The sequence below is a fragment of the Spermophilus citellus genome (genome assembly GCF_964194105.1).
Source record: "Spermophilus citellus genome assembly, chromosome: 12".
Lineage (NCBI taxonomy): Eukaryota > Metazoa > Chordata > Mammalia > Rodentia > Sciuridae > Spermophilus > Spermophilus citellus.
In genome coordinates, this window is record NC_138198.1 from 94,590,730 (window position 1) to 94,612,406 (window position 21,677).

The 21,677-nt window shown below is 36.0% G+C and overlaps 1 protein-coding gene across 3 annotated transcripts in view; it reads left to right on the top strand.

Moving 5' to 3' along the window:
* Positions 1 to 20,919, top strand: part of ELP2 (elongator acetyltransferase complex subunit 2) — a 48,260-nt gene extending 27,341 nt beyond the window's left edge. For 2 of the 3 annotated variants that reach the window (XM_081262622.1, XM_081262623.1), the window contains exons 13-22: positions 1,599 to 1,787; positions 4,185 to 4,254; positions 4,757 to 4,852; positions 5,003 to 5,060; positions 5,632 to 5,704; positions 11,458 to 11,650; positions 13,758 to 13,879; positions 15,533 to 15,666; positions 16,199 to 16,312; positions 20,334 to 20,919. In XM_081262622.1, coding sequence (XP_081118748.1) covers positions 1,599 to 1,787; positions 4,185 to 4,254; positions 4,757 to 4,852; positions 5,003 to 5,060; positions 5,632 to 5,704; positions 11,458 to 11,650; positions 13,758 to 13,879; positions 15,533 to 15,666; positions 16,199 to 16,312; positions 20,334 to 20,490 — 1,206 coding nt within the window. In that variant the 3' untranslated portion in view covers positions 20,491 to 20,919. Of the gene's footprint in view, positions 1 to 1,598; positions 1,788 to 4,184; positions 4,255 to 4,756; positions 4,853 to 5,002; positions 5,061 to 5,631; positions 5,705 to 11,457; positions 11,651 to 13,757; positions 13,880 to 15,532; positions 15,667 to 16,198; positions 16,313 to 17,401; positions 17,487 to 18,425; positions 18,489 to 20,333 lie in introns of those variants that run through there. The other variant, XM_081262624.1, reaches the window with a different exon arrangement.
* Positions 20,920 to 21,677: the final 758 nt, after the last annotated feature.

Sequence of the window (21,677 nt, forward strand, 5' to 3'; positions counted from 1 at the left end):
CAATTTCACATAAAAGTTCTATGTCTTATAAGTTTAACTCATTAGGAAGCATTGTTAAATCTATAGTAAAAAATAATTTCTGAAGTCATCTGGTGTTAGATAGTAGTGGTTGAGGTTGGGGGTAGCCTTTTTTTCTTTTACTTTGGCAATTCTGGGGGGATTGAATATAGGGTCTCACACATGCTAAGTAAATGCTGTACTACTGAGCTATATCCCTAGCCTGAGGGTAGCTCTTGTTCAAGAAAATTCTTCGTCTTGACCATAAGTTCAAACAGTCACAGGAAAATTTTACCACTAATAAACCCTGAACTTCTATGTGTGAAAGTTAGAATCTTCACCCTTTATTTCTTTTTTAAAAAAATTTTTATTTATTCTAATGTTTTATATATTACCTTCTGAGAAGTGTCTGTTCAGTTCCTTTGTCCATTATTGATTGGGTTATTTGTTTTTTTTTGGTTTTTAGCTTTTTGAGTTCTTTATATACCCTAGAGATTAGTGCTCTATCTGATGTGCAAGTGGTAAAAATTTGCTTTCATGCTGTAGGCTCTCTATTCACCTCACTGATTGTTTCTTTTGCTGAGAAGAAGCTTTTTTGGTTTGAATGCATTTCATTTATTTATTATTGATTTTAATTTTTGTGCTATAGGAGTCATATTAAGGAAGTTGGGACCTAATCCGACACGGTGGAGATTTGGGCCTACTTTTTCTTCTATTAGACACAAAGTCTCTGGTTTAATTCCTAGATCCTTAATCCACTTTGAGTTGAGTTTTGTGCATGTTGAGAGATAGTGGTTTAATTTCATTTTGTTTAATGGAGTTCCAGATTTCTTAGCGCCATTTGTTAAAGAAGCTGTCTTTTCTCCAATGCATGTTTTTGGCGATTTGTCTAATATAAGATAACTGAGATTATGTGGGTTAATTTCTGTGTCCTGTATTCTATACCATTGGTCTACCAGTCTATTTTGGTGCCAATATCATACTGTTTCTGTTACTATTGCTCTGTAGTATAGTTTAAGGTCTGGTATAGTGATGCCACCTGCTTCAGTCTTGTTGCTAAGGATTGCTTTAGCTATCTGGATCTCTTTACTTTTCTAAATGAATTTCATGACTGCTTTTTCTATTTCTATGAGGAATACCATTGGGATTTTGATTGGAATTCCATTAAATCTGTATAATGCTTTTGGTAGTATGGTCATTTTGACGAATATGAATTCTGCCTATCCAAGAGCAATGTAGATCTTTCCATCTTCTAAGGTCTTCTTTGATTTTCACCCTTTATTTCTGACAAAAATTCATGGTACTGAATAGGAGTCAGGTCATGAGAGCTAGTAAGGTTTGCCAGTGGTCTTGCTGCCACAGTAACACAATCGATCATTTGGAGCATCATCTGTAGTCAGTTGACAATACAAGTCAAATGATTGGGAATGCTTTACTGTGGCTCTTGTTGATGTGCTACTAGAACTGCTTAGTTGTTTATTTTTGCTTGAGTCTGCCCCATGGTCACATTTCTACAGTTTTGTATCTGATATTTTGCCTGTTGAAAAGAATAGATTTTTGAAACATATGGCCATTTTCATTTATTCTGTTTTAATACCCAGGTGACTTGGCATGAAATTGCAAGGCCTCAGATACATGGATATGACCTGAAATGTTTGGCAATGATTAATCGGTTTCAGTTTGTATCTGGAGCAGATGAAAAGGTTCTTCGAGTTTTTTCTGCACCTCGGAATTTTGTGGAAAATTTTTGTGCCATTTCAGGACATTCACTGAGTCATGTGCTTTGTGACGTGAGTATTCTTCTAAAGGTTTCGTTTAAACCTAGTCACTTAATTTTAAATTCTAAATATTTTTTGCTTTGGGCTGTAAATGGAGTATATAGAAAAGAAAAGAAGCCATATCACTTAATATTGGTTTGACATATGTTTGTGTGCACTGTGGTATAAATATTAAAACCAGAAAATTGTGTAACAAATGAGCTCAAAACCCTGTAAAGTGGCAATATGATGTTCATTTGAGACATGGATATTATGTATTGTCATGTGCTAGCTACTTATGATAAACTATACAAAATGAGAAATTATCATCTTGCTTGTAAGGTTGCAGTAAGGGGGCAGTCTAACTAACATAACATACCTGTAATTATTAGATGAGACCATTAACTGCTAAAGCTCATGGTATAAAAGTTAAGTTTCATAGAAGGAACAGGTCACTGCATTGGCGTAATGACAGCGTGTTTAATGAGACTTCATTTGGGTTTTGTAAGAATAAGTTTTTGTTTTGTTCATTTACACCCCTCTTACTAAAGATTTGATCTACTTATAAAAATACATGGGTTATAAAAATCACAAAGTAATTTTGAAGGAAGAGAAATTAAGTAGGAGATAGTTACATTACACAGAAATGTGGATCTTACAGTCCTTTTCCTAGAACTGGGTCCCAGGTTTGGTTCTGAGCTCAAAAGGGTAAGTACAGTTTTATAGGCAGAAGGAAAGAGAGAAAGAGGAGAGAGGTAGCCAGAGTTTTGGGGGTGTTTGTTGGAATGAAGAGGGAAATGCAAAAGTGGGAGAAGTCAGATCAGGGAGGATTTTGGGAGGCAGGCACACTTCAGACTGTGGAGTGCCATTGGAAGCCCCTTCACAAAGAATGTGGTGAACAAATATTTTGGAACAAGGAGAATTTTCTGGGAGCCCAGAGATTGAAGGCACAGAAACCAGCACTGAACCAGGTAAGACTGGAGAAGAAAGTGAGAATCATTTGAAATGAAATGCCCTGGAATACTCAGTGCATTGTGCCACAGCATTTCTTAATTATGTAAAGAGGTTTTATGATTTTGTTCTGCCCATTTCTAATAATAATGGTCGTCATGAATGAGATCCAAAGGGAGGCCTTGATTGTGATTCCTATGTAGTGCTAACATTTGGGGATAGAGGGATAGTTAGTTTTAGGATCTCTTTAGTTTCAGGGATTGAAACGGAGTTTCATGGAATTCCATGAAAGCCTTAGTCCTAGGTATACATTCAATTCCTAAAACTCAGGAATCCCTGACAGGCATGGTGGCAGATCTCAGCAGCCCAGGAGGCTGAGGAAGAAGGATTGCAAGTTCAAGCCAGACTCAGCAAGTTAGCAAGACCCTAAACAACTTGGAGAAACCCTGTCTCAAAATAAAAAAAGGGCTGAGGATGTGATTCAGTGGTTAAGCACCACCCCAGGGTTCAGTCCCAGATAACAAAATAAATAAATAAAATACAGGAATTGTGTAGATTGTAATGTCTCTTGATCTCTTTTAGGTTTTACTCCCATACTAAGTGTTGGGATAGGCATATGGGAAAGCTTGTTATTGTTCTTCCCATGCTATGCTATTTCTCTTGAGTTTTGAGTTAAGCATGCAGTTCCTCGTGTTCCATGTTTTTGACGGTGGTTTAAATTCATATCGCTCAAGTTTGTCTAGTTCCAGCTCCTGTATTAAAGTTTAAATTGTAAGAAACTCTTTAACATGGTCATGGGCCAGTTTTAATGATTAGTATATTTTTTCACATGTAATAACTTGATTGCTTTTAAATCGTGGAATCTAGGCAGAGTACTGCCTCGTCAAATGGCATTCTTATCAAGTTTTAAAGTAGTTTTCAATTACTTAAATATGTTTTTGAAAATACTGTGGGGGCTGGGGTTGTGGCTCAGTGGTAGAGCACTTGCCTAGCCTGTGCGAGGCCCTGGGTTCGATCCTCAGCACCACATAAAAATAAATAAATAAAACAAAAGTGTTGTGTCCAACTACAACTAAAAAATAAGTGTTAAAAGAAAGAAAGAAAATACTGTGACTGTCTCTTTCTAGGATTGGGTATCATCAAGGATGTGCCTTTGAGGCTTTCTTTGGAGGTGGAGCTCTGGCCGGCCGTCCATTTTTACCCTGCTGCATTTCTTGTCAGACCCTGAAACCCACTGAGCTGTAAGGGTTTTATGTGGAAGAGAAGAAGCTGGCTTTATGGATTGGGTTAGGGTGTGTGTTGAAGAGTTATTGCTTGAATTGCAATTCTTGGTTCAAGAAGTAGAAGAGTGGGCAGGCGTTCACACTAGCTGGTCTTGAAATGATTTCTCAGCCTTATGATCATGGTATTATTGTAATACCTGAGAAAACCAGTAGCTTTTAGTGTTTAAAACTTACATTATCCTATTTCTTATTCCAGCAAGACAGTGATCTTCCTGAAGGAGCTACTGTTCCTGCATTAGGATTATCAAATAAAGCTGTGTTCCAGGGTAAGGCTCTGGTCTCAAATTATTCAACCTCTAGTGGTACCTTAAACCTAGTTACACACTTGTGTGGAATGTACCTAATGACTGCTGCAGCTGATTTTTTTTTTTTAAATCACAGTCAACACATCTGTCTTCTCTCATCAGATTTTTGTGATAAGTGTATGAGTGAAGACCACTGAAAATAGGAATAGCTTTCGGTCTTTCACAGAGCTCTATAGTCACAAATAGGAACATAGGAAACTTGAGAATCTGTTGTGTAGTTCAAAAAGTTAACTAGGTCAAAGAAAATGGAAGGAATCTTAATGGAATCGACTAATGTTTTCAAGAGCTTATTTGGAAAAAAACTGGAGTGTACCTTTGGCTTTGGAATCACGTGGCCATAGCTTTGAAATACACCACCTTGAGGTGCCACTGCTTTCTTATGGGCAGCATTAGTATTGAGACAGTATAAGAGATATAAAGACAGTGACTCCATTCATGGTGCTGATGTATTTCTTTAACCTAGGAGACATGACTTCTCAGCCTTCTGATGAAGAGGAGCTGTTAACTAGCACTGGTTTTGAGTATCACCAGGTGGCCTTTCAACCCTCCCTACTTACTGGTAAGAAATGATGAGAAGATGATTTAATAGAGTCACTAGTACACATGTATGGTATCTGTTGCTGCTGACTTGAACAGGTGCTATAGAATTTAGTTTATTTGGTTAAAAATAGGAAAAAAAAATCATTGCAATACTACAAATTTATTGTAGAACCTCCCACTGAGGATCATCTTCTGCAGAACACTTTGTGGCCTGAAATTCAAAAACTGTAAGTTAAATTATAGTTACCTCTCTGGTTTGATTCTGTCATAATTTGGGGATTTTTTTCCCCCTACAATTTGATTTTCTCCTAACCTGCCCACATTCTCCTTCCTGCGCTACAGAACTTTCAGTAGCTCTTCAAACAAGTGAGAATCACGCTTACATTGATATTTATGATATTTAGTAGCTTTATTGGTCCTAAGTTTTAAAGTAGAGAAGCATAACTTTTTTTTCCTTTTTAAGTTTTGTTATGCTAACTGGTCTTTTTTGTTCTTGATAGTTCCCCATCATAACATTTCCTTGATTGTTTATTGTATTGTCTGAGGGCAGAAGGTGAAAACTTGAATCTTAATCTGATTATTTGAATGAGTTCTATTACTTTAGGGAGCTGTCATTTTTCTCCAGTCTTCCTGTTTTTTTCCCAAAGTATTTACCTAGACAAAAATGTAGTGTTTGTTAAAAGAAATGTGTGTTGCTTGGGAGAATGATGTTATTCTTTTAATTTTTAAAAATGTTGCAGCATGAGGTTAGGTATGTTTACTAATATAGAGGTTATTCATTTTGTCTTTAAATTTTAGATATGGACATGGTTATGAAATATTTTGTGTTGCTTGTAACAATTCAAAGACTCTGCTTGCTTCAGCTTGCAAGGTAGGAAGTTTTACTTTTGATTCGACTTGGTCACAGGTTATTTATGTCATTAGGCTTTTGCAAGTTTGGTAGAAATTTAGGCAGAACTCTACGTCAAATGCCACTGGTGCCTGCTTTTCCTGAATCTTACTTTCTCTAATTCTCTCTCCCTTCTGTCCCTTTAAAAACTTGCAGTTACCTTTTAAATCTATTTTAGCTACACATTTTTGTTCTTTAGAGTCTACCCTTGAAGAATGCAGGGACTAGGGTGCTAACTCCTGTGCACAATTGAAAATCTGCATATAATTTTGTGTATGTGCAGGGGATGGGTGTTGCCAGGGATTGAACCAAGGGCCTCATGCATGCTAGGCAGGTGCTTTACTGCTGAGCTATATCCCAGCTCCATCACATATGACTTAACTCCTTAGAGTAACAAAAGGACATGGCTATGAAGTTACTAGAGTAGTATAGTAATTATGTAATAGACGTGATATATTTTATGGTAGTAATGAATGATAAAATAATCCATTACCTACATATATTATGCATTTGTGGCATAACTTTTTTTTAACTTTAATTTTTTTTGTTCTTTTTAGTTATACATAACAGTAGAATGTATTTGACATATTATACACACATGGAGTATAACTTTCCATTCTTTTTTCTTTTAAATTGTTGATAGACCTTTATTGTATTCATATGTGGGGCTGAGAATTGAACCCAGTGCCTCACACGTGTGAGGCAAATGCTGTACCACAGAGCCACAACCCCAGCCCTAACTTCCCATTCTTGTGGTTGTACATGATGTCGTGTATTCATAAATGAACGTAGGAAAATTATGTATGATTCATTCTACTGTCTTTTTTTTGGTACCAGGGATTGAACTCGGGGCACTCAACCACTGAGCCACATCCCCAGCCCTATTTTGTATTTTATTTAGAGACAGGGTCTCACTGAGTTGCTTAGTGCCTCACCATTGCTGAGGCTGGCTTTGAACTGTTGATCCTCCTAACTCAGCTTCCCAAGCCACTGGGATTACAGGTGTGCACCACTGTGCCTGGCCTCATTCTACTGTCTTTCCCTTTCCCATTCCCTTTATTCCCCTTTGTCTAATTCATTGAACTTCTATTTCCTTGCCTTATTGTGTGCTAGCATCTGAATATCAGAGAGAATATTCGACCTTTGGTTTTAGGGGATTGGCTTATTTCACTTAGCATGGTAGTCTCCAGATCCATTCATTTTCCAACAAATGTCAGAGTCATTTTTTATGGTTGAGTGATATTCCATTGTGTAAATATATCACATTTTCTTTATTTGTTCATCTGTTCAAGGGCACCTAGGTTGGTTCCACAGCTTAGCTATTTGAATTGAGCTGCTATCAACATTGATGTGGCCATGTCACTGTAGTGTGCTGATTTTTTAAAAAAATATTTTTCTAGTTGTAGATGGACACAGTACTTTTATTTGTTTATTTTTTATTTTTTATGTGGTGCTAAGGATCAAACTCAGTGCCTCACACACACCAGGCAAGTGCTCAACCACTGAGCCACAACCCCAGCCCTAGTGTACTGATTTTAAGTCGTTTTGTGCTCTGATTTTAAGTCTTTTGAAAACATTCCAAGTTTTCTGAGAATTTCCTTACTGCTTTCCATAGTGGTTGTACCAATTTGCAGTCCCACCAGTAATGTATGAGTGTACCATTTCCCCCACATCCTTGCCAATATTTATAGTTGCTTGTATTTTTTTAATATTTATTTTTTAGTTGTAGTTGGACACAATATCTTTATTTTATTTATTTATTTTTATGTGGTGCTGAGGATCAAACCCAGGGCCTCACACGTGCTAGGCAAGTGCTCTACCGCCAAGTCACAATCTCAGTCCCATGTTACTTGTATTCTTGATAATGGCCATTCTGACTGGAGTGAGATGAAATCTTAATGTAGTTTTAATTTGCATTTCTCTAACTGCTAGAGATGTTGAACATTTTTTCATGTATTTGTTGATTGATTGTAGTTCTTCTATAAAGTGTCTAGTCAATTCCTTTGCCCATTTATTGATTTTTGATTTTTAAGACATGCCAAACCATTTTCCCAAGTGGTTTTACATTTTACAGTCCCACCAGCAGTGTATTGGCTTTCCTGTTCTTGGTACAGCCAATCCTTTTACCTTCAACCTTTCTAGTATATGTATAATAGTTCAGTGTGGCTGCAATTTGCATTTCTTTAATGACTGTTGATATTAATAATTTTTTCATGTGCTGATTTCCCATCCATATTATCTTCTTTGGCAAAATATCTCTTCATATTTTCTGCCTATTTCTTTGTTAGATTGTTTGTATTACTGAGTTTTAAAAGTTTTTTATATATGTTGGATATAACTTTATCAGATATGTACTATATTGGTAAGTTTTCCTAGTAGCTTTTCTTTTCATTTTCCTAATGGTGTCACTCAGAGAGCAGAAGAGCTTGTGTTTTCGTGAAGTCTAGTTTATCATTTTTTTTCTCTATTGGGTAATCTTTGTCATGTACTGAAAAAATCTTTGCCTAACCAAGCTCATAAAGATTTTCTGTTACATTTCGTTCTCAGAACTTTATTGTTTTTAAATTTACATTTAAATCTAATGAGACATTTTAAAATAATTCTTCAATTTGGCATGGAGCACAGATTAAAGTTGATTTTCTTTGTTGATATAATATCCAGTTGGTCCAGCATCATTTGCTAAGGAGACTGTCCCTTTGCCCCTGTACTGCTTTTTTCCCCTGTCCATTTACATATGAGGGCCTGTTTCTAGGCTTTGTTCAGTTCCATTGATCTGTGTTGTTGTGATGCCAATTCTCTCAGTGACTGTTGTTTTTTTTTATAGTACATCTTCTAACTCTTTTTGTACTCTATTTTGATTATTCTAGGGCCTTTACTTTCCATTTCAAAAACAGTTTGACAGTTTCTACAAAAAATGCAGGAATTTTGATGGGCATTGCATTGAATCTATTGGGAAGAATTTGGGGATAATTTTAACAATACTGAGTTATTTATTTATTTATTATACTGAAGATTGGATCAGGGATGCTTAATCATTGAGCCACATCCCCAGCATTTTTAATTTTTTATTTTGAGATAGGGTCTTGCTAAGTTGTTTAGGGCCTTATTAAGTTTCTGAGGCTGACTTTGAACATATGTTCCTCCTACCTTAGCCTCCTGAGCCATTGGAATTACAGGCATGCTCCACCATGCCCAGCTCAATATTTAGTATTTTAACATGTGAATGAAATAAGCCTCTTGTTTATTTAGGCCTTTATATTTCTCTTACCAAGTTTCCCCTGTTTCACCATCTTAATATCTTAAAAGGAATATTTGTAGTTTTCAGTGTTAGGTCTTGCACATATTTTGTTGATATATTCTTTTTTATATACTTTATATTATTACTGATAATATGTGGAAATATAGTTGCTTTTTGTATATTGCGCTTATGTCCTACAACTTTGTTGAACTCATTTATTTATTACTATTATTTATTACTATTTCTAGAAATTTTATTTTAGATAAGGTAGGATTTTCCACATAGATGCTTATGTTGCTTATGAATGAAAAAAGTTTTATTTCTTCCTTTTCTATATCAGTGTTTTAAAGTTTATAGAAACAGTGACCACAGAGATCATAATCTTGGTCTCCATATCAGGAACAAAACATTTAGTCTTGGTCCATTAAAAATGATGTTTGCTGTAGCTTTTTCATGGCTTTTATCTGGTTGCAGACATTCCCTGCAGTTCTGGTTTTCTGAAAGAGTTTATTAGAAATGGATGCTAGATTTTGTCAATTTTTTTTCTTCATCTATCTCTTTTTTTGTTTATCAATTACATTGAATGATTTATAAAATGATAAAATAATTTTGTATTCCTAGAATCAAACCCCACTTCCTCTTAATGTTTTGTCTTTTTATATGTTGTTGGATTAAATTTATTACAGTTGTTAAAAACTTTTAATAGTTCTTTTTTAAGTTTTTCAATATATATTTTTAGTTGTTGATGGATCTTTATTTAATTCATTTATTATTATGCAGTGCTGAGAATCGAACCCAGTGCCTCACACATGCTAGACAAGCACTCTACCATTGAGCCACAACCCCAGCCCAATAACTTTTAATAGTTCTTGAGGGGTATTGCTCTGTAGTTTTTGTTCATCATAATGGCCTCTTTAAGTTTTGGTCTTAGAGTAATGCTAGCCTCATGCAAGCGTCTCCTCTACACTTATCTTAAAATTGTTTTTGTAGAATTTCTGTTATACATTTTTTAAAAAATTTTTCATAGAATTCCCAGGTAAATCCAGCTGACTCTGGTTTTTTATGAAAAGGTTTTTAACTACATGTAATTCCTTTAATAGATATAAATAAGGCTATTTAGGTTTTCCGAGTTTTCTTGAGTTCATTTTTGTAGTATATGTCTTTCATAAAATATGTCCCTTCATCTGAGTTGTCAGATTTACTGACATGATTATTCATATTATTCCTTTATGATACATTTAATATCTGTAGTAATGTTACCTTTCTTATTTCTGCTATTGGTGATTTGTGTCTTTAAAATTCCTTTCCACACACCTCCCCCCAGCTTTTTGTGGTTGTTTTGTTTTGATTTTTTTAGTGTTCCTGCTGTCAGAAAAGTCTTGTTTCTCTTTTAGTATTCAGTGATAATAATGGTGGGTAAAGAATTCTTGGTTTACAGTTGTTTTTTTCTCTTCAATACAGTAAAGATGTTGCACCATTTTCTTTTGGCTTGTGTTGTTTCTGATGAGAAGTCTGCTTTATTTTTTCTTTGTTTTACAATGTTTTTTTCCCCTCCAGCTGTTTTTATAGTTTAATATTTGTTGCTAGTTTTAAATAATTTTATTATTGTTGGTATAATTTTCTTCATGTGTCTTATGCTTGGGTTTTATTGAACTTAATGGATCTGAAAGTTTGTTGTTTTCATCAAGTATGGGAAATTTTTAACCCTTATCTTTTCATGTGTTTTTTTGTTCTCGTACTTTTGGAAACTCCAGTTATATTTGGCTGATGTAGTTGTTGAATGATTCAATAATGCTCCTTGTTTTTTCCCCTCTCTGTGATCCATTTTCTCTCTCTGGGATAGTGTTCTTTGTTGCCAAATATTTATTATTTTAGAATGCTGTCATTTCCTGTATTTTGTCTAGCTTTTTATTTTTTTTCACCCAAGAGTAAATCTGCACTGTAATCCCAGTGGCTTAGGAGGCTGAGGCAGGAAAATCATGAGTTCAAAGCCAGCCTCAGCAACTTAGTGAGGGCCTAAGCAAGTCAGTGAGAACGTGTCTCAAAATAAGATATTATAAAAAAGGGCTGGGATGTGGCTCAGCGGTTAAGCACCCCTGTGATCACCCCTGTGATCAATTTTCAGTACAAAAAAAAAGTAAATCTAGTCCTTCTTACTCTATATTCATTAGAAGTGGAAGTCTCCAAACGGTTAATTACAAAGTTAATACATATATTTATTTTTCTTGTAACAAATTAAAACATGATTACAGCATTGGTTTAACATTTCTAATCCTAATTTTCCTCTCTTTCTAATTTCCCTCTCTTTCTAATCCTAATTTCCCTCTCTTTTCCCAGAGATTAGCCTTCATTGTTAACCTGCTAAGAGTTGTTTTTTTTTTTCCACATTTAACCAAGTACATAAAATATATTCATAAAAACAATATGTTACTTTAAAAAATGTTTTCTTTTTTGTTTATTTCTGCTTAAACAACTTCATTGTTTCATCTCTTTATAGGCAGCCAAGAAAGAACATGCAGCTATCATTCTTTGGAACACTACCTCTTGGAAGCAGGTTCAGAATTTAGTTTTCCACAGTTTGACTGTCACGCAGATGGCCTTCTCACCAAATGACAAGTTCTTATTAGCTGTTTCCAGAGATCGAACCTGGTCATTGTGGAAAAGACAGGATACAATCTCACCTGAGTTTGGTAAAACATGTTTTGATTGGGAATGTTACTAGTAAAACAGTTATGTCTATTTTATCCATGGTAAGCAGCTATTGGGTTAAGACAAGTAGATAACAGGGCAAAGACAGAGTCTAATGAATGTGAGTTCTCAGATGACTGAGGAAGACCTGGTCTTGCATGTCATATCTAAATTCTTACTTCTTTGGGACTTTGTAGTCAGATGGCAGGGTTCAGACATTGCAGTTAAAGAAACAAAATCTGTATGGAGAAAGTTAATTTTTGTAAGTGGTCATAGATTACTGCCACAAAACCAGGTAGATGACATTCTGAGCTTAGATTTTATTGAAATGAAATAATGAAGGTACTTCTAAGAAACTTGGAATTGAGTGGTTTCTGTTTTCTTTATGAACTGTCTTATGAATATAATAATATTTTAAATTATGAAACTTAGAGATACCATTATCTTTGGCCTTTTCCTGCCCTTCCCTGCCACTTTGATCATTAGGAGGGGTTTGGTAGGCATCTGTGAATTACATGACTCTGGGCAATGTCTTAACCCACCCACCCACAATTACTGTTAAGATTTGCATAGATTTTAAAAAGAAAAGGAATAATAATAATAATTAAAAAAAGCTTTGTGTCATTGCATCAGTGTCCTATAACTATTCCCTATTTTCTTTGGGGGGTTAATTTTAGAGGGTGTTTAAAGTATATTTGTATTTTTAATCGTATTATTTTCCATGGATATATGACTTGCATACAACTTGATTTTGTGATACTTCTAGTCTCTTAGTTTCTTATATCTCAGAGAATATCCAAGACATATAAGACATGCTTAAAGGATGGGTTAAAACAGCTAATTGGTACTTGACTTACCATGGTTCGATGTAGGGTTTTTTGATTTTACAATAGTGCACAAATGATTTATGTGATTTTTTTTTTACATTATGTGATTTCTACATTTTTTTTTAAAGAGAGAGTGAGAGAGGAGAGAGAGAGAGAGAATTTTTAATATTTATTTTTTAGTTCTCGAGGGACACAACATCTTTGTTGGTATGTGGTGCTGAGGATCGAACCCGGGCCGCACGCATGCCAGGCGAGCGCACTACCGCTTGAGCCACATCCCCAGCCCCTGATTTCTACATTTGATAGAACCCATACTTTTAATTTTGAGTTTTGATCTTTTCCTGTGCTAGCCATATGGAGTGTGATGCCAGGCAGTGGCAGCAAGCTGCAGCTCCCAGATAGCTGCATGATTACAAAGATGAACAGCTCACATTCTACACCATATTGTGTTGCTAAGATATAATGTTTGGTAGGTTGGGTGTATTAAATGCATTTTCAACTCAATCTTTTCAGTTTAAGGTAGCTTCATCAGGACATAATACATTTGTAAGTTGAGAAGCGTATATATTTTCTTTTGCCTCACTAGTGATTTATTTCCTCACATGCAGCATGTGTTTTTTTCTTAAAGTTAAAATGTTATTAATAATACACGTATTAATTTGTTGTATCTTTGTGGATTATGGATTAATAGAGCTACTCTCCTTCCCTCCTCCTGAGCAGTTACATGTTTTAGGTCTAGTCCATATAAGGGCTAATTTCATTAACATTTAAATGTTACATAGAAAGTGTTTTCTGTAGCTCTTCCTTTTTTAAGAACATTAATTCTTTTTTTTTTTTTTTTTTTTATTGCTGGGGTTCAACCCAGCCCCTTATGCATGTGAGGCAAGCACTCTACCAACTGAGCTATATCCCCAGCCAAGAACGTTAATCTTTTTTTTGCAAATCTGGCTACTTGCAGAGTAAGGATGCATTGCTTCTGGCTTCTTCCATGGGCATACATTGAACTTTTAGTTATTGTTTGGAAGAAGTTTGTTGTTAGTCACTAGAATACTAGTCAGTATAAAAGCATCTCCTGCTCGAAAAATAGCAGTATGCCACAGCCTTCTGCTGAGCTCTCAGTTGTCTGGCCTTAGTCTATTACAAAAGTGAGAATATGTAGATAGATTACTGAATTGCATGATATATTTGGTACGTAAACATGAACTTTCTAAAAGTTAAAAAAAAAAAAACAACAAAAACTGCTTTCTGTGTTTTGTGAGTGATGGTTACATATTTTTTTCAGACCCAATTTTCAGTCTCTTTGCATTCACCAACAAAATCACTTCTGTGCACAGTAGAATTATTTGGTCTTGTGACTGGAGTCCTGATAGCAAGTATTTCTTCACTGGGAGTCGGGACAAAAAGGTAATTTTTAAAAAATCTAATATTCTTTGAAGTGTAAAATAACATTTTTATAAGTATGTTTGAATTTTTAAAAAATCACATAATCTTGCCTTTCTGATACAACTTTTAAAAATCAGATTATTTTGTGTTTTTTATATACATACATGATAAAAGCTTTTTTTAAAAAAAACTTGTTGCATTCTGTAAATACTTGCTCTGAAATATCAAAAATAGGAAAAGAAGACCTTTCAGACAAATGACCTTCATCAAATATCTCCAGTGGGAGAAAAATAATAAATTGAACGGTTCAAGTCTAAGAAACTAGGAGCACAGGAGAGGGAAGGAGGGAACATAGGTGGAAAAAAGTTTTTAGTTTTTCTGATTCATACTTCCATGAACTTAAACATTTTTCTATAATGAATTATTATGGTCCTTTTATTCAGTGATAAAAGAGGGGCAGAATGTGACCCAAACTTGGAAAAATAACAAAAAACAAGCTATATGTTCTTTTTTTTTAATAATTTATTTTTTGGTTATAGGTGGACACAGTGTCTTTATTTTATTTTTATGTGTGCTGAGGATTGAACCCAGTGCTCACGCATGCTAGGCGAGCGCTCTACCTCTGAGCCACAATCCCAGCCCTGCTATATGTTCTTGAATGTGACCTTTACCTTTGTCTTCTGGAAAATGTCCACCTGGTCTCCATTCTTTCCCTTTTTTTTACTTTTTAAATTGTCCTCTCCTTTTTCTGCACTCCTACAGACTGGAAGTGGTGAAGCAGCTTAGTGCTTTCTTTCCTCTCCTGCCCTCTACAGTCATAGACATGAAACAAATTACTGAAGCAGAGAATTGGCACGGGCATGGTGTCACTGAGGTTAAACACTTCAGCATCATTCTCCAGATCACTACTTCTGTTCCTCTCTTCCCTGGTGTTTATTTGCTTGTGCTATGCTGGATGCTGAGGAAGCAGGGCTGCTTCTACCCTCCACAGACACACTTAGTAGATGATCCAGCCATGGCTCTCACATGTATCAGAGCTGGAAACAACCAAGCAGCATTCATGCACCTTCTCAGAAACATACTTCTGCTTTTGGTCAGAGCTTACTGCTCAGAATCTTGCTTTGGACCTGCAATTTGCAACTATTGTTCATTTCACTCCCCTTTCCTTTCTTCATGACTGTTCATATACCCTTAGGCATGAGCTTCCAGGGAGTCCCCATTTCTTGTAAGGGGTACCATTAAGGCTAAGTCCTCCTGATCTCTGAGTTCATTCTCAGATGCAGAATGAAGAGCTAGAGACTTGATAAGTCTTCATAAATTTTGTGGTTACTTCTCGAGGAAGCGTTTATGCCCCCTCAGTAACGACATGACTGGTGGAATTTCACTGGATCAGAACTGGTTTGTGAGTATAAAGACATATTAGACACCTCCATGATCCCTGGGCAGGACAGTCCATCTGTAGACTTAGTTGAAGTCTCAAAGACTGGGGTCTGCTGCACTGTGTCTGTGATTCTGGAAATGCTCTGAAGTTCTGGAATATCAAGCACAAATATAAATGCTGAGTTTTTTAAACACTAGAGGAAATGTGTTTCACTATTCATACCATCAGAATTCCAATACATTGCTAGAAGGCTTGCAAAAAGAAAGCTTTAACTAATGTGACCTGTCTGTTAGGTGGTTGTCTGGGGTGAATGTGACTGTGGTGATGACTGCATTGAACACAGCATTGGCCCCTGCTCCTCTGTCCTGGACGTGGGTGGGTCTGTGACAGCTGTCAGTGTCTGCCCTGTGCTTGACTCTTCTGGAAGGTTAGTCTCTGTGGTGGAGGGGCTTGGTTTTATATTTGCTTGAAGGGGATTTTTTTTCAATATCATTTCAATTCATGGGTTCTCTTTGCTTCTGAGTTGCTGTTATTTTTAAGATGCTTATGTTTCTCATAAAATTTTTAAATTGATAGAACTCAGTGATTGGTAAAATACACATTAGGACTGTGACTCTAAGGGTTTTTATTTCACTGATAACAGGACTGTAGTGCCTTCTCTGTAACAAGCATCTTCAGTAGAACATGGGTTCCTACACCCAGTTTGGGAAACACTGGCTCATGGGCTTTGCCATCTTGAAGCAGAGTTAAACCTGTGTGCTCTTTCTGTAGAAAAGGGCTCCTTGAGGACACAGTACAGCAACACATTGTATCTTGAGTGGGCACCTTTAAACAGAGTCCTTTATAAGCCAGGGACAGTTTGGGATACTGTGAAGAGCTGCTTTAGAGTGATGGTGGAGATAACAGGAATGGAATTCATGCCGAATTAAATCACTGTCATCCTCCTCCCTTAACAACAGATACGTGGTTGCAGTTGGATTAGAGTGTGGAAAGATTTGCTTATACACCTGGAAAAAGACTAATCAAGTTCCAGAAATAAATGACTGGATTCGTTGTATTGAAACAAGTCAAAGGTATTGTCTCATATTTGCTTCCATAAGATTTAGTAGAAATTACAGGGTTTTTAGTGGCAAATTTTATGCCACATTTCCATGGAGAGGAATAAAAACCTCTGTGGTGTTTACCACTGAGTGGTACCTCTGGAAATTAATGTTTGTTATTATATTGGACTTTTTTTTTTTTAAGTTTCCTTGATCAGATTGCCTGTTTACATGATATTGTGTTAACAAATAGCAACCATTTGAGATGAAAGTGGATTTAAAAAATTTTGTTTTGTTTTGTTTTTGGTGGTGCTAGGAGTAGAATCCAGGGTTTTGCACATGCTGGGCAAGTGGTTTACTGCTGAGCCACATACCTAGACCCCCAAATAGTTTTCCTAATAATGTCTTTTAGAATTTCACTATACAGATTTTTTAGTAAAATTTGATACAAAATGTTTGTGATGTTTAGAAATATTACAGATTGTGCTTTGGTAGTCATATATTTATAATTGAAACTATATTGCCTATTCCATAATGGAGCAACTGCAGGTGACCCACAGAATCCCATGACTTGCTTTCAACCACTGCAAGGGCTTCCTGAGCACAGGCCTTTACCAGCTGAGCACATGTAAACACCTGCTGTTTATAGCCACCTTCCTACACCCAGTCACCTAGATAGCAGAGAAAAATTTTAACTATTTAAACCCATATTAGCCCTTAAAAATGTCTATACTTTCAATAAGTTACTGTCATTTTGTATCACATTTTGGTAGGATTCTTCAACCTTCATATATTCATACTGTCCTAAATATAATATCAAATACAACTTCAAATGACAGTATTGTGTTGAGGGTAGATGGCTTAATGGAGAGAAATTGTGAGCCTGTCTTTTACAAGATATTATATCTGGTGGAGCTTGTCTCCATGTCAGCCAAACATGTTAGTGCTCCTTCTCAATTGTATTTGTTAAAATGAGATTATGCCTTTTTTATCATATTCCCTGGGCCTTCTCTCCCATCTCTCACGCTGACGTTAGCAGTTGACACAGTTCATGCTATTGGTTTGCTCAAGAGAGAAGAAATGCAGTGAAATTTGAAATTTTGAAATTTTCTCTTTTCCTAGGCTGCCCTCCCATCCCTTTTTCTTCTTTCGCCTTGCCTGTCCACTGCCTCTGACCTGGTATCCAGACCACTTCCAGGGCCCCAAGGTGGGACACTGGCAGGAAACTCCTTAGAAAGCATAGAAAGGGGATGTGTGTAGAATGTGGGTTTTTTTCCCCCCAAGATTTTTTTATTTATCAGTACAGTGACTTAAATTTGCAAGGTAGACTAATTCTTGACTTAATAGTCGTATTATTTGGATTGATATTCCAGTTACTAAATTTCAAGTTTTTGCTGGTAATGAGATTCAAAGTAATATAAGCAACATTATCTTTTTGTTTGATACTGGGAATTGAACCCAGGGGTGTTTAACTACTGAACCACATCCCCAGCCCTTTTTTGTCTCTTATTTAGAGACACGGTCTCACTGAGTTGCTTAGAGCCTTGCTAAGTTGCTGGAGCTGGCTTTGAACTTGCTGCCTCAGCCTCCCAATCCACTGGGATTATAGGCATGTGCCACCATACCTAGCAAGCCACATTGTCTGGTTTGGCTCTCCAGACTCCTTATCTTTTATTTTAAATTTTTTTTTTTTTGCGGTGCTTAGAATTAAACACAGGGCCTTAAGCATGTTGGGCAAGTGCTGTACCACTGAGCTTCTGCATCCCCAGCCTTCTATATCTTTTAAATGTGATATGTTAACATGTTAGGTTTAAAGGAAAATACCAAAAGAAAAAAGAAGTACATCATCTTATATATCCAAATAAGTATAGTCCATCAAAATAATTCTCCTGAGAAGAAATATGTATGTTTCTTTCAGTGATGACATTTTTTTCATTCTTTTAATGAAATGAGATTACTTTAATTGATCAATAATAAATGAGATTCCATTGATGTTGCTGTCACTTAAAATGGTTTTGAAATTGTATTCAGAACAAGAGAATCTGTGATACAAGTAAATCACTTATAACATTATACCTTATATATTTTTTTTACTATTAAATTTTTATAACTTTATTTCATTTATTAATTTTTATGTGGTGCCAAGAATCGAACCCAGGGCCTTACACGTGCAAGGCGAGTACTCTACCACTGAGCCATAATCCTAGCCTCTATACCTTTTATATTGTTACTTATTTAAATCTTTTACTTCTTTTTTAAGCTTGCCATTCATATTTATAAAGCTTGGTATTTGTATTTAAGCCTTCCATTCAGATTTATTTGTAAAACTCACCTCCCAGTGACTTAGCTGCTTTCAGTAATCAAATTCATCCTCAAAGGAAAATGAGCTTTCAGTGAGTACGCAGGTCAGTCTCCATATTATGAAGCATTTCTTCTAGAAGATCTCAGAAAGCACTGAGGTACAGTGGCATTATTAGACTAACCACTTGCAGAGCTCACAGTCATTTGGTTGCCTAAGTTCTGGTGGGCTTATATGAAAAAATGTCTTTCATTACTTTGAAGTTGTACTTCATTTTTACAGCATCTGAATGTGAATTTGTGTGCTCTTGTATTGTTTTCAATATTCACTGCCTTAAAACCTATTTAGGTTTTTCACTTTATTTCTTTTTGGTTTTAGGTTCTACTTTGTAGGTTAAATTTATCAAGGATATTTCATTTTCACAGTGATTTATTGCTAATCTATGTTTGATAACATTCTAGATCTGCCTTTTGAGGGACCCATATGGGATGGGTAGGGAGCATTAATATGATCATGACCAACTTCATGCAATTGGAGGGCATGTTGAAAACCATTTTATTATTATTTATTATTATGCAGGTCATTGTCTTTCTTTACCCAATAATAAAAATATGAGTAAAAGTCCCTCCATTTGTCAGGGATGTCAAAAGGATAATCTAGAATATATTGCAAAGTTGAAATTTAAAAAAAAATTACTTGTGGTAATGTTATTTGAAAGACTGACTTTAATAGTCCTTTCATGAATTTTACTAATCATTAAAACATTTGACAGAAATTCATTGTCTGCTTCTTATTCTTTTTGGTGATATCATTGGCCAGTAAGTAAGACTATGTTTTAATAATTTTAGTCTGACTGATTATTTATTTTTATGTGTTGCTGAGGATTGAACCCAGTGCCTCACACTTGCTGGGCAAGCACTCTGCCACTGAGCTACAGCCCTGGCCCTAGTCTGACTGATTTTTAATAATTTTTATTGGAAAACTATAACCATATATAATAACGGATTTGTTGTCACATATTTGTATGTGCACACAATATAATTTGGTCAATTTAATGTGACATGGTGGTTGAGTACTTATCTAGCATGTGCAAAGCTCTGGGTTTGATCCCCAGCACTGCAAAAAAAAGAGTAAGCAGATTAAGATATTTTTTAAGTTAAAAATAAAATTGCTAAAGTATTAGTGAGGATATTTAAAAACCTGTACATTTAATTTTCAAATTTTATTTTCATTTATGTAAGAGTATGCTAATTAAATTAACATGTGGGTGAGTACTCAGTTGTTTTAGTCAGCTGTTTTGCTGCTGTGACTAAAAGAGGAAAAGTTTAAGGGCTCACAGACAGAGGTCTTAATCCACAGAAGGCCGGCTCCATTCTTTGGGACTCCAAATGAGACAGACATCATGGTGGAAGAATCTGGCAGAGGGAAACAGGTCACATGTTGATCAGGAAGCAGAGAGAGAGATAGTCTCCACTTTCCAGATAAAACATATATACCCCAAAGCCACTCCCCCAAGTCCCACCTCCTCCATCCACAGCCTACCACTTCAGTTATCAGGCAGTTAATCTCTAACAGGGGATTAATTCACTGGTTGGGTTGAGATGTTTGTAATCCAATCTTTTCTCCTCTGAATCTTCTTGCATTGTCTCACATGTGAGCTTTGGGGGGATACTTCACATTCAAACCATAGCACCAGTAAAATATTTTGTAGTCATGGCATACATTAATTTTATGATTTCTTTATCTTGGTTTTAGCCAAAGTCATACCCTTGCTATCAGAAAACTGTGCTGGAAGAATTGCAATGGAAAAGCCCAGCAGAGTGAAGGAGAAGGTGCTGACTGGTTACACTTTGCGAGCTGTGGTGAAGACCACACTGTGAAGATATACAGAGTTAACAAATGTGCACTGTAATGGGCTTCATTATCACATGCTTACAGTCATTGGTGTCTTAAAATGTTTATCATGTAAATAGATCACCTTTCACCTTCACAACTGAATCAAGTTTCATTTTTAAGTCTGAAAGCAGTCCTTATTTAGGTCCTAGATCCTTTGAAATTGATGAAAGCTGTACATCCCTTTCCTTGTTATAGAATTTATATGTATATTTACACGTACCCAAGACCTTTATTCATACTTTCAGAGATTCTTGGATCTACTTTCCATAAGTCCCAGATTAAGAGCATCTAGGGCCTGAAGTTGTGGCTCAATGGTAGCGCGCTTGCCTAGCATGTGTGAGGAACTGGGTTCGATCCTAAACACATCCAAATAAGTAAAATAAAGATCCATCAACAACTAAAAAAAATATATTAAAAAAAAAAAAAGAACAACAGCTATACTTGATCACATTTGCCTGGTTTTGTGTTATTTTGGGGCCTTTTCATTTACCCCTCTGAATCTGTTTTGTGTTGCTGTAACAAAATGCCTGGTGCTGGGTACTTTAAAAGAGGCTTATTTAAATCAGAGTTCTGGGGTTCCAAGAACATGGTCCTGAGATCTGCTTGGCTCTGGTGAAAGCTTCATGGCAGATGGAATAATAATGGTGGGAGTGTATGTGGAAGAAAGAGGTCATTTGTTGAGGCAGACAGAAAGGGAGATTCAAGGAAGGTGCCAGACTTGCTTGTGCAACAACCCAATCTCATGAGAATACACTCCAGTGAGAATGTGCTCCTGTTAGAAAAGTATTATTCTCACCTGCCACTTGGCCCCACCTCATAAAGGTTTCAGCACCTCTCAACACCACCACCCTGGGGACCAAGCCCCCAGCACGTGAACCTGTGAGGAACACATTGGAATCATATCTAAACCATGCATCCTCTTTGGGATACATCATATTTATTACCTTCTTCAGAAGGTAGACATAGAAAATAAAAACAGAATAAATCCAGATTATTCAATTTTTAACATTTTTTTTGTAAATAAACATACCACACCCAGTGTGCTAACTTGGACTTGACCCTTTCTTCCTAGTATACACCAGTTATTCTAGGAATTTGGCAAGCAGTCATAAGTTTGAACTACAGCCAATCCTTTATTCTTTAAAGGTACGTAAGTTCTGCTTTTGTGGGTTTACTTAAAGTAGAATATTTGGACATTTAAAC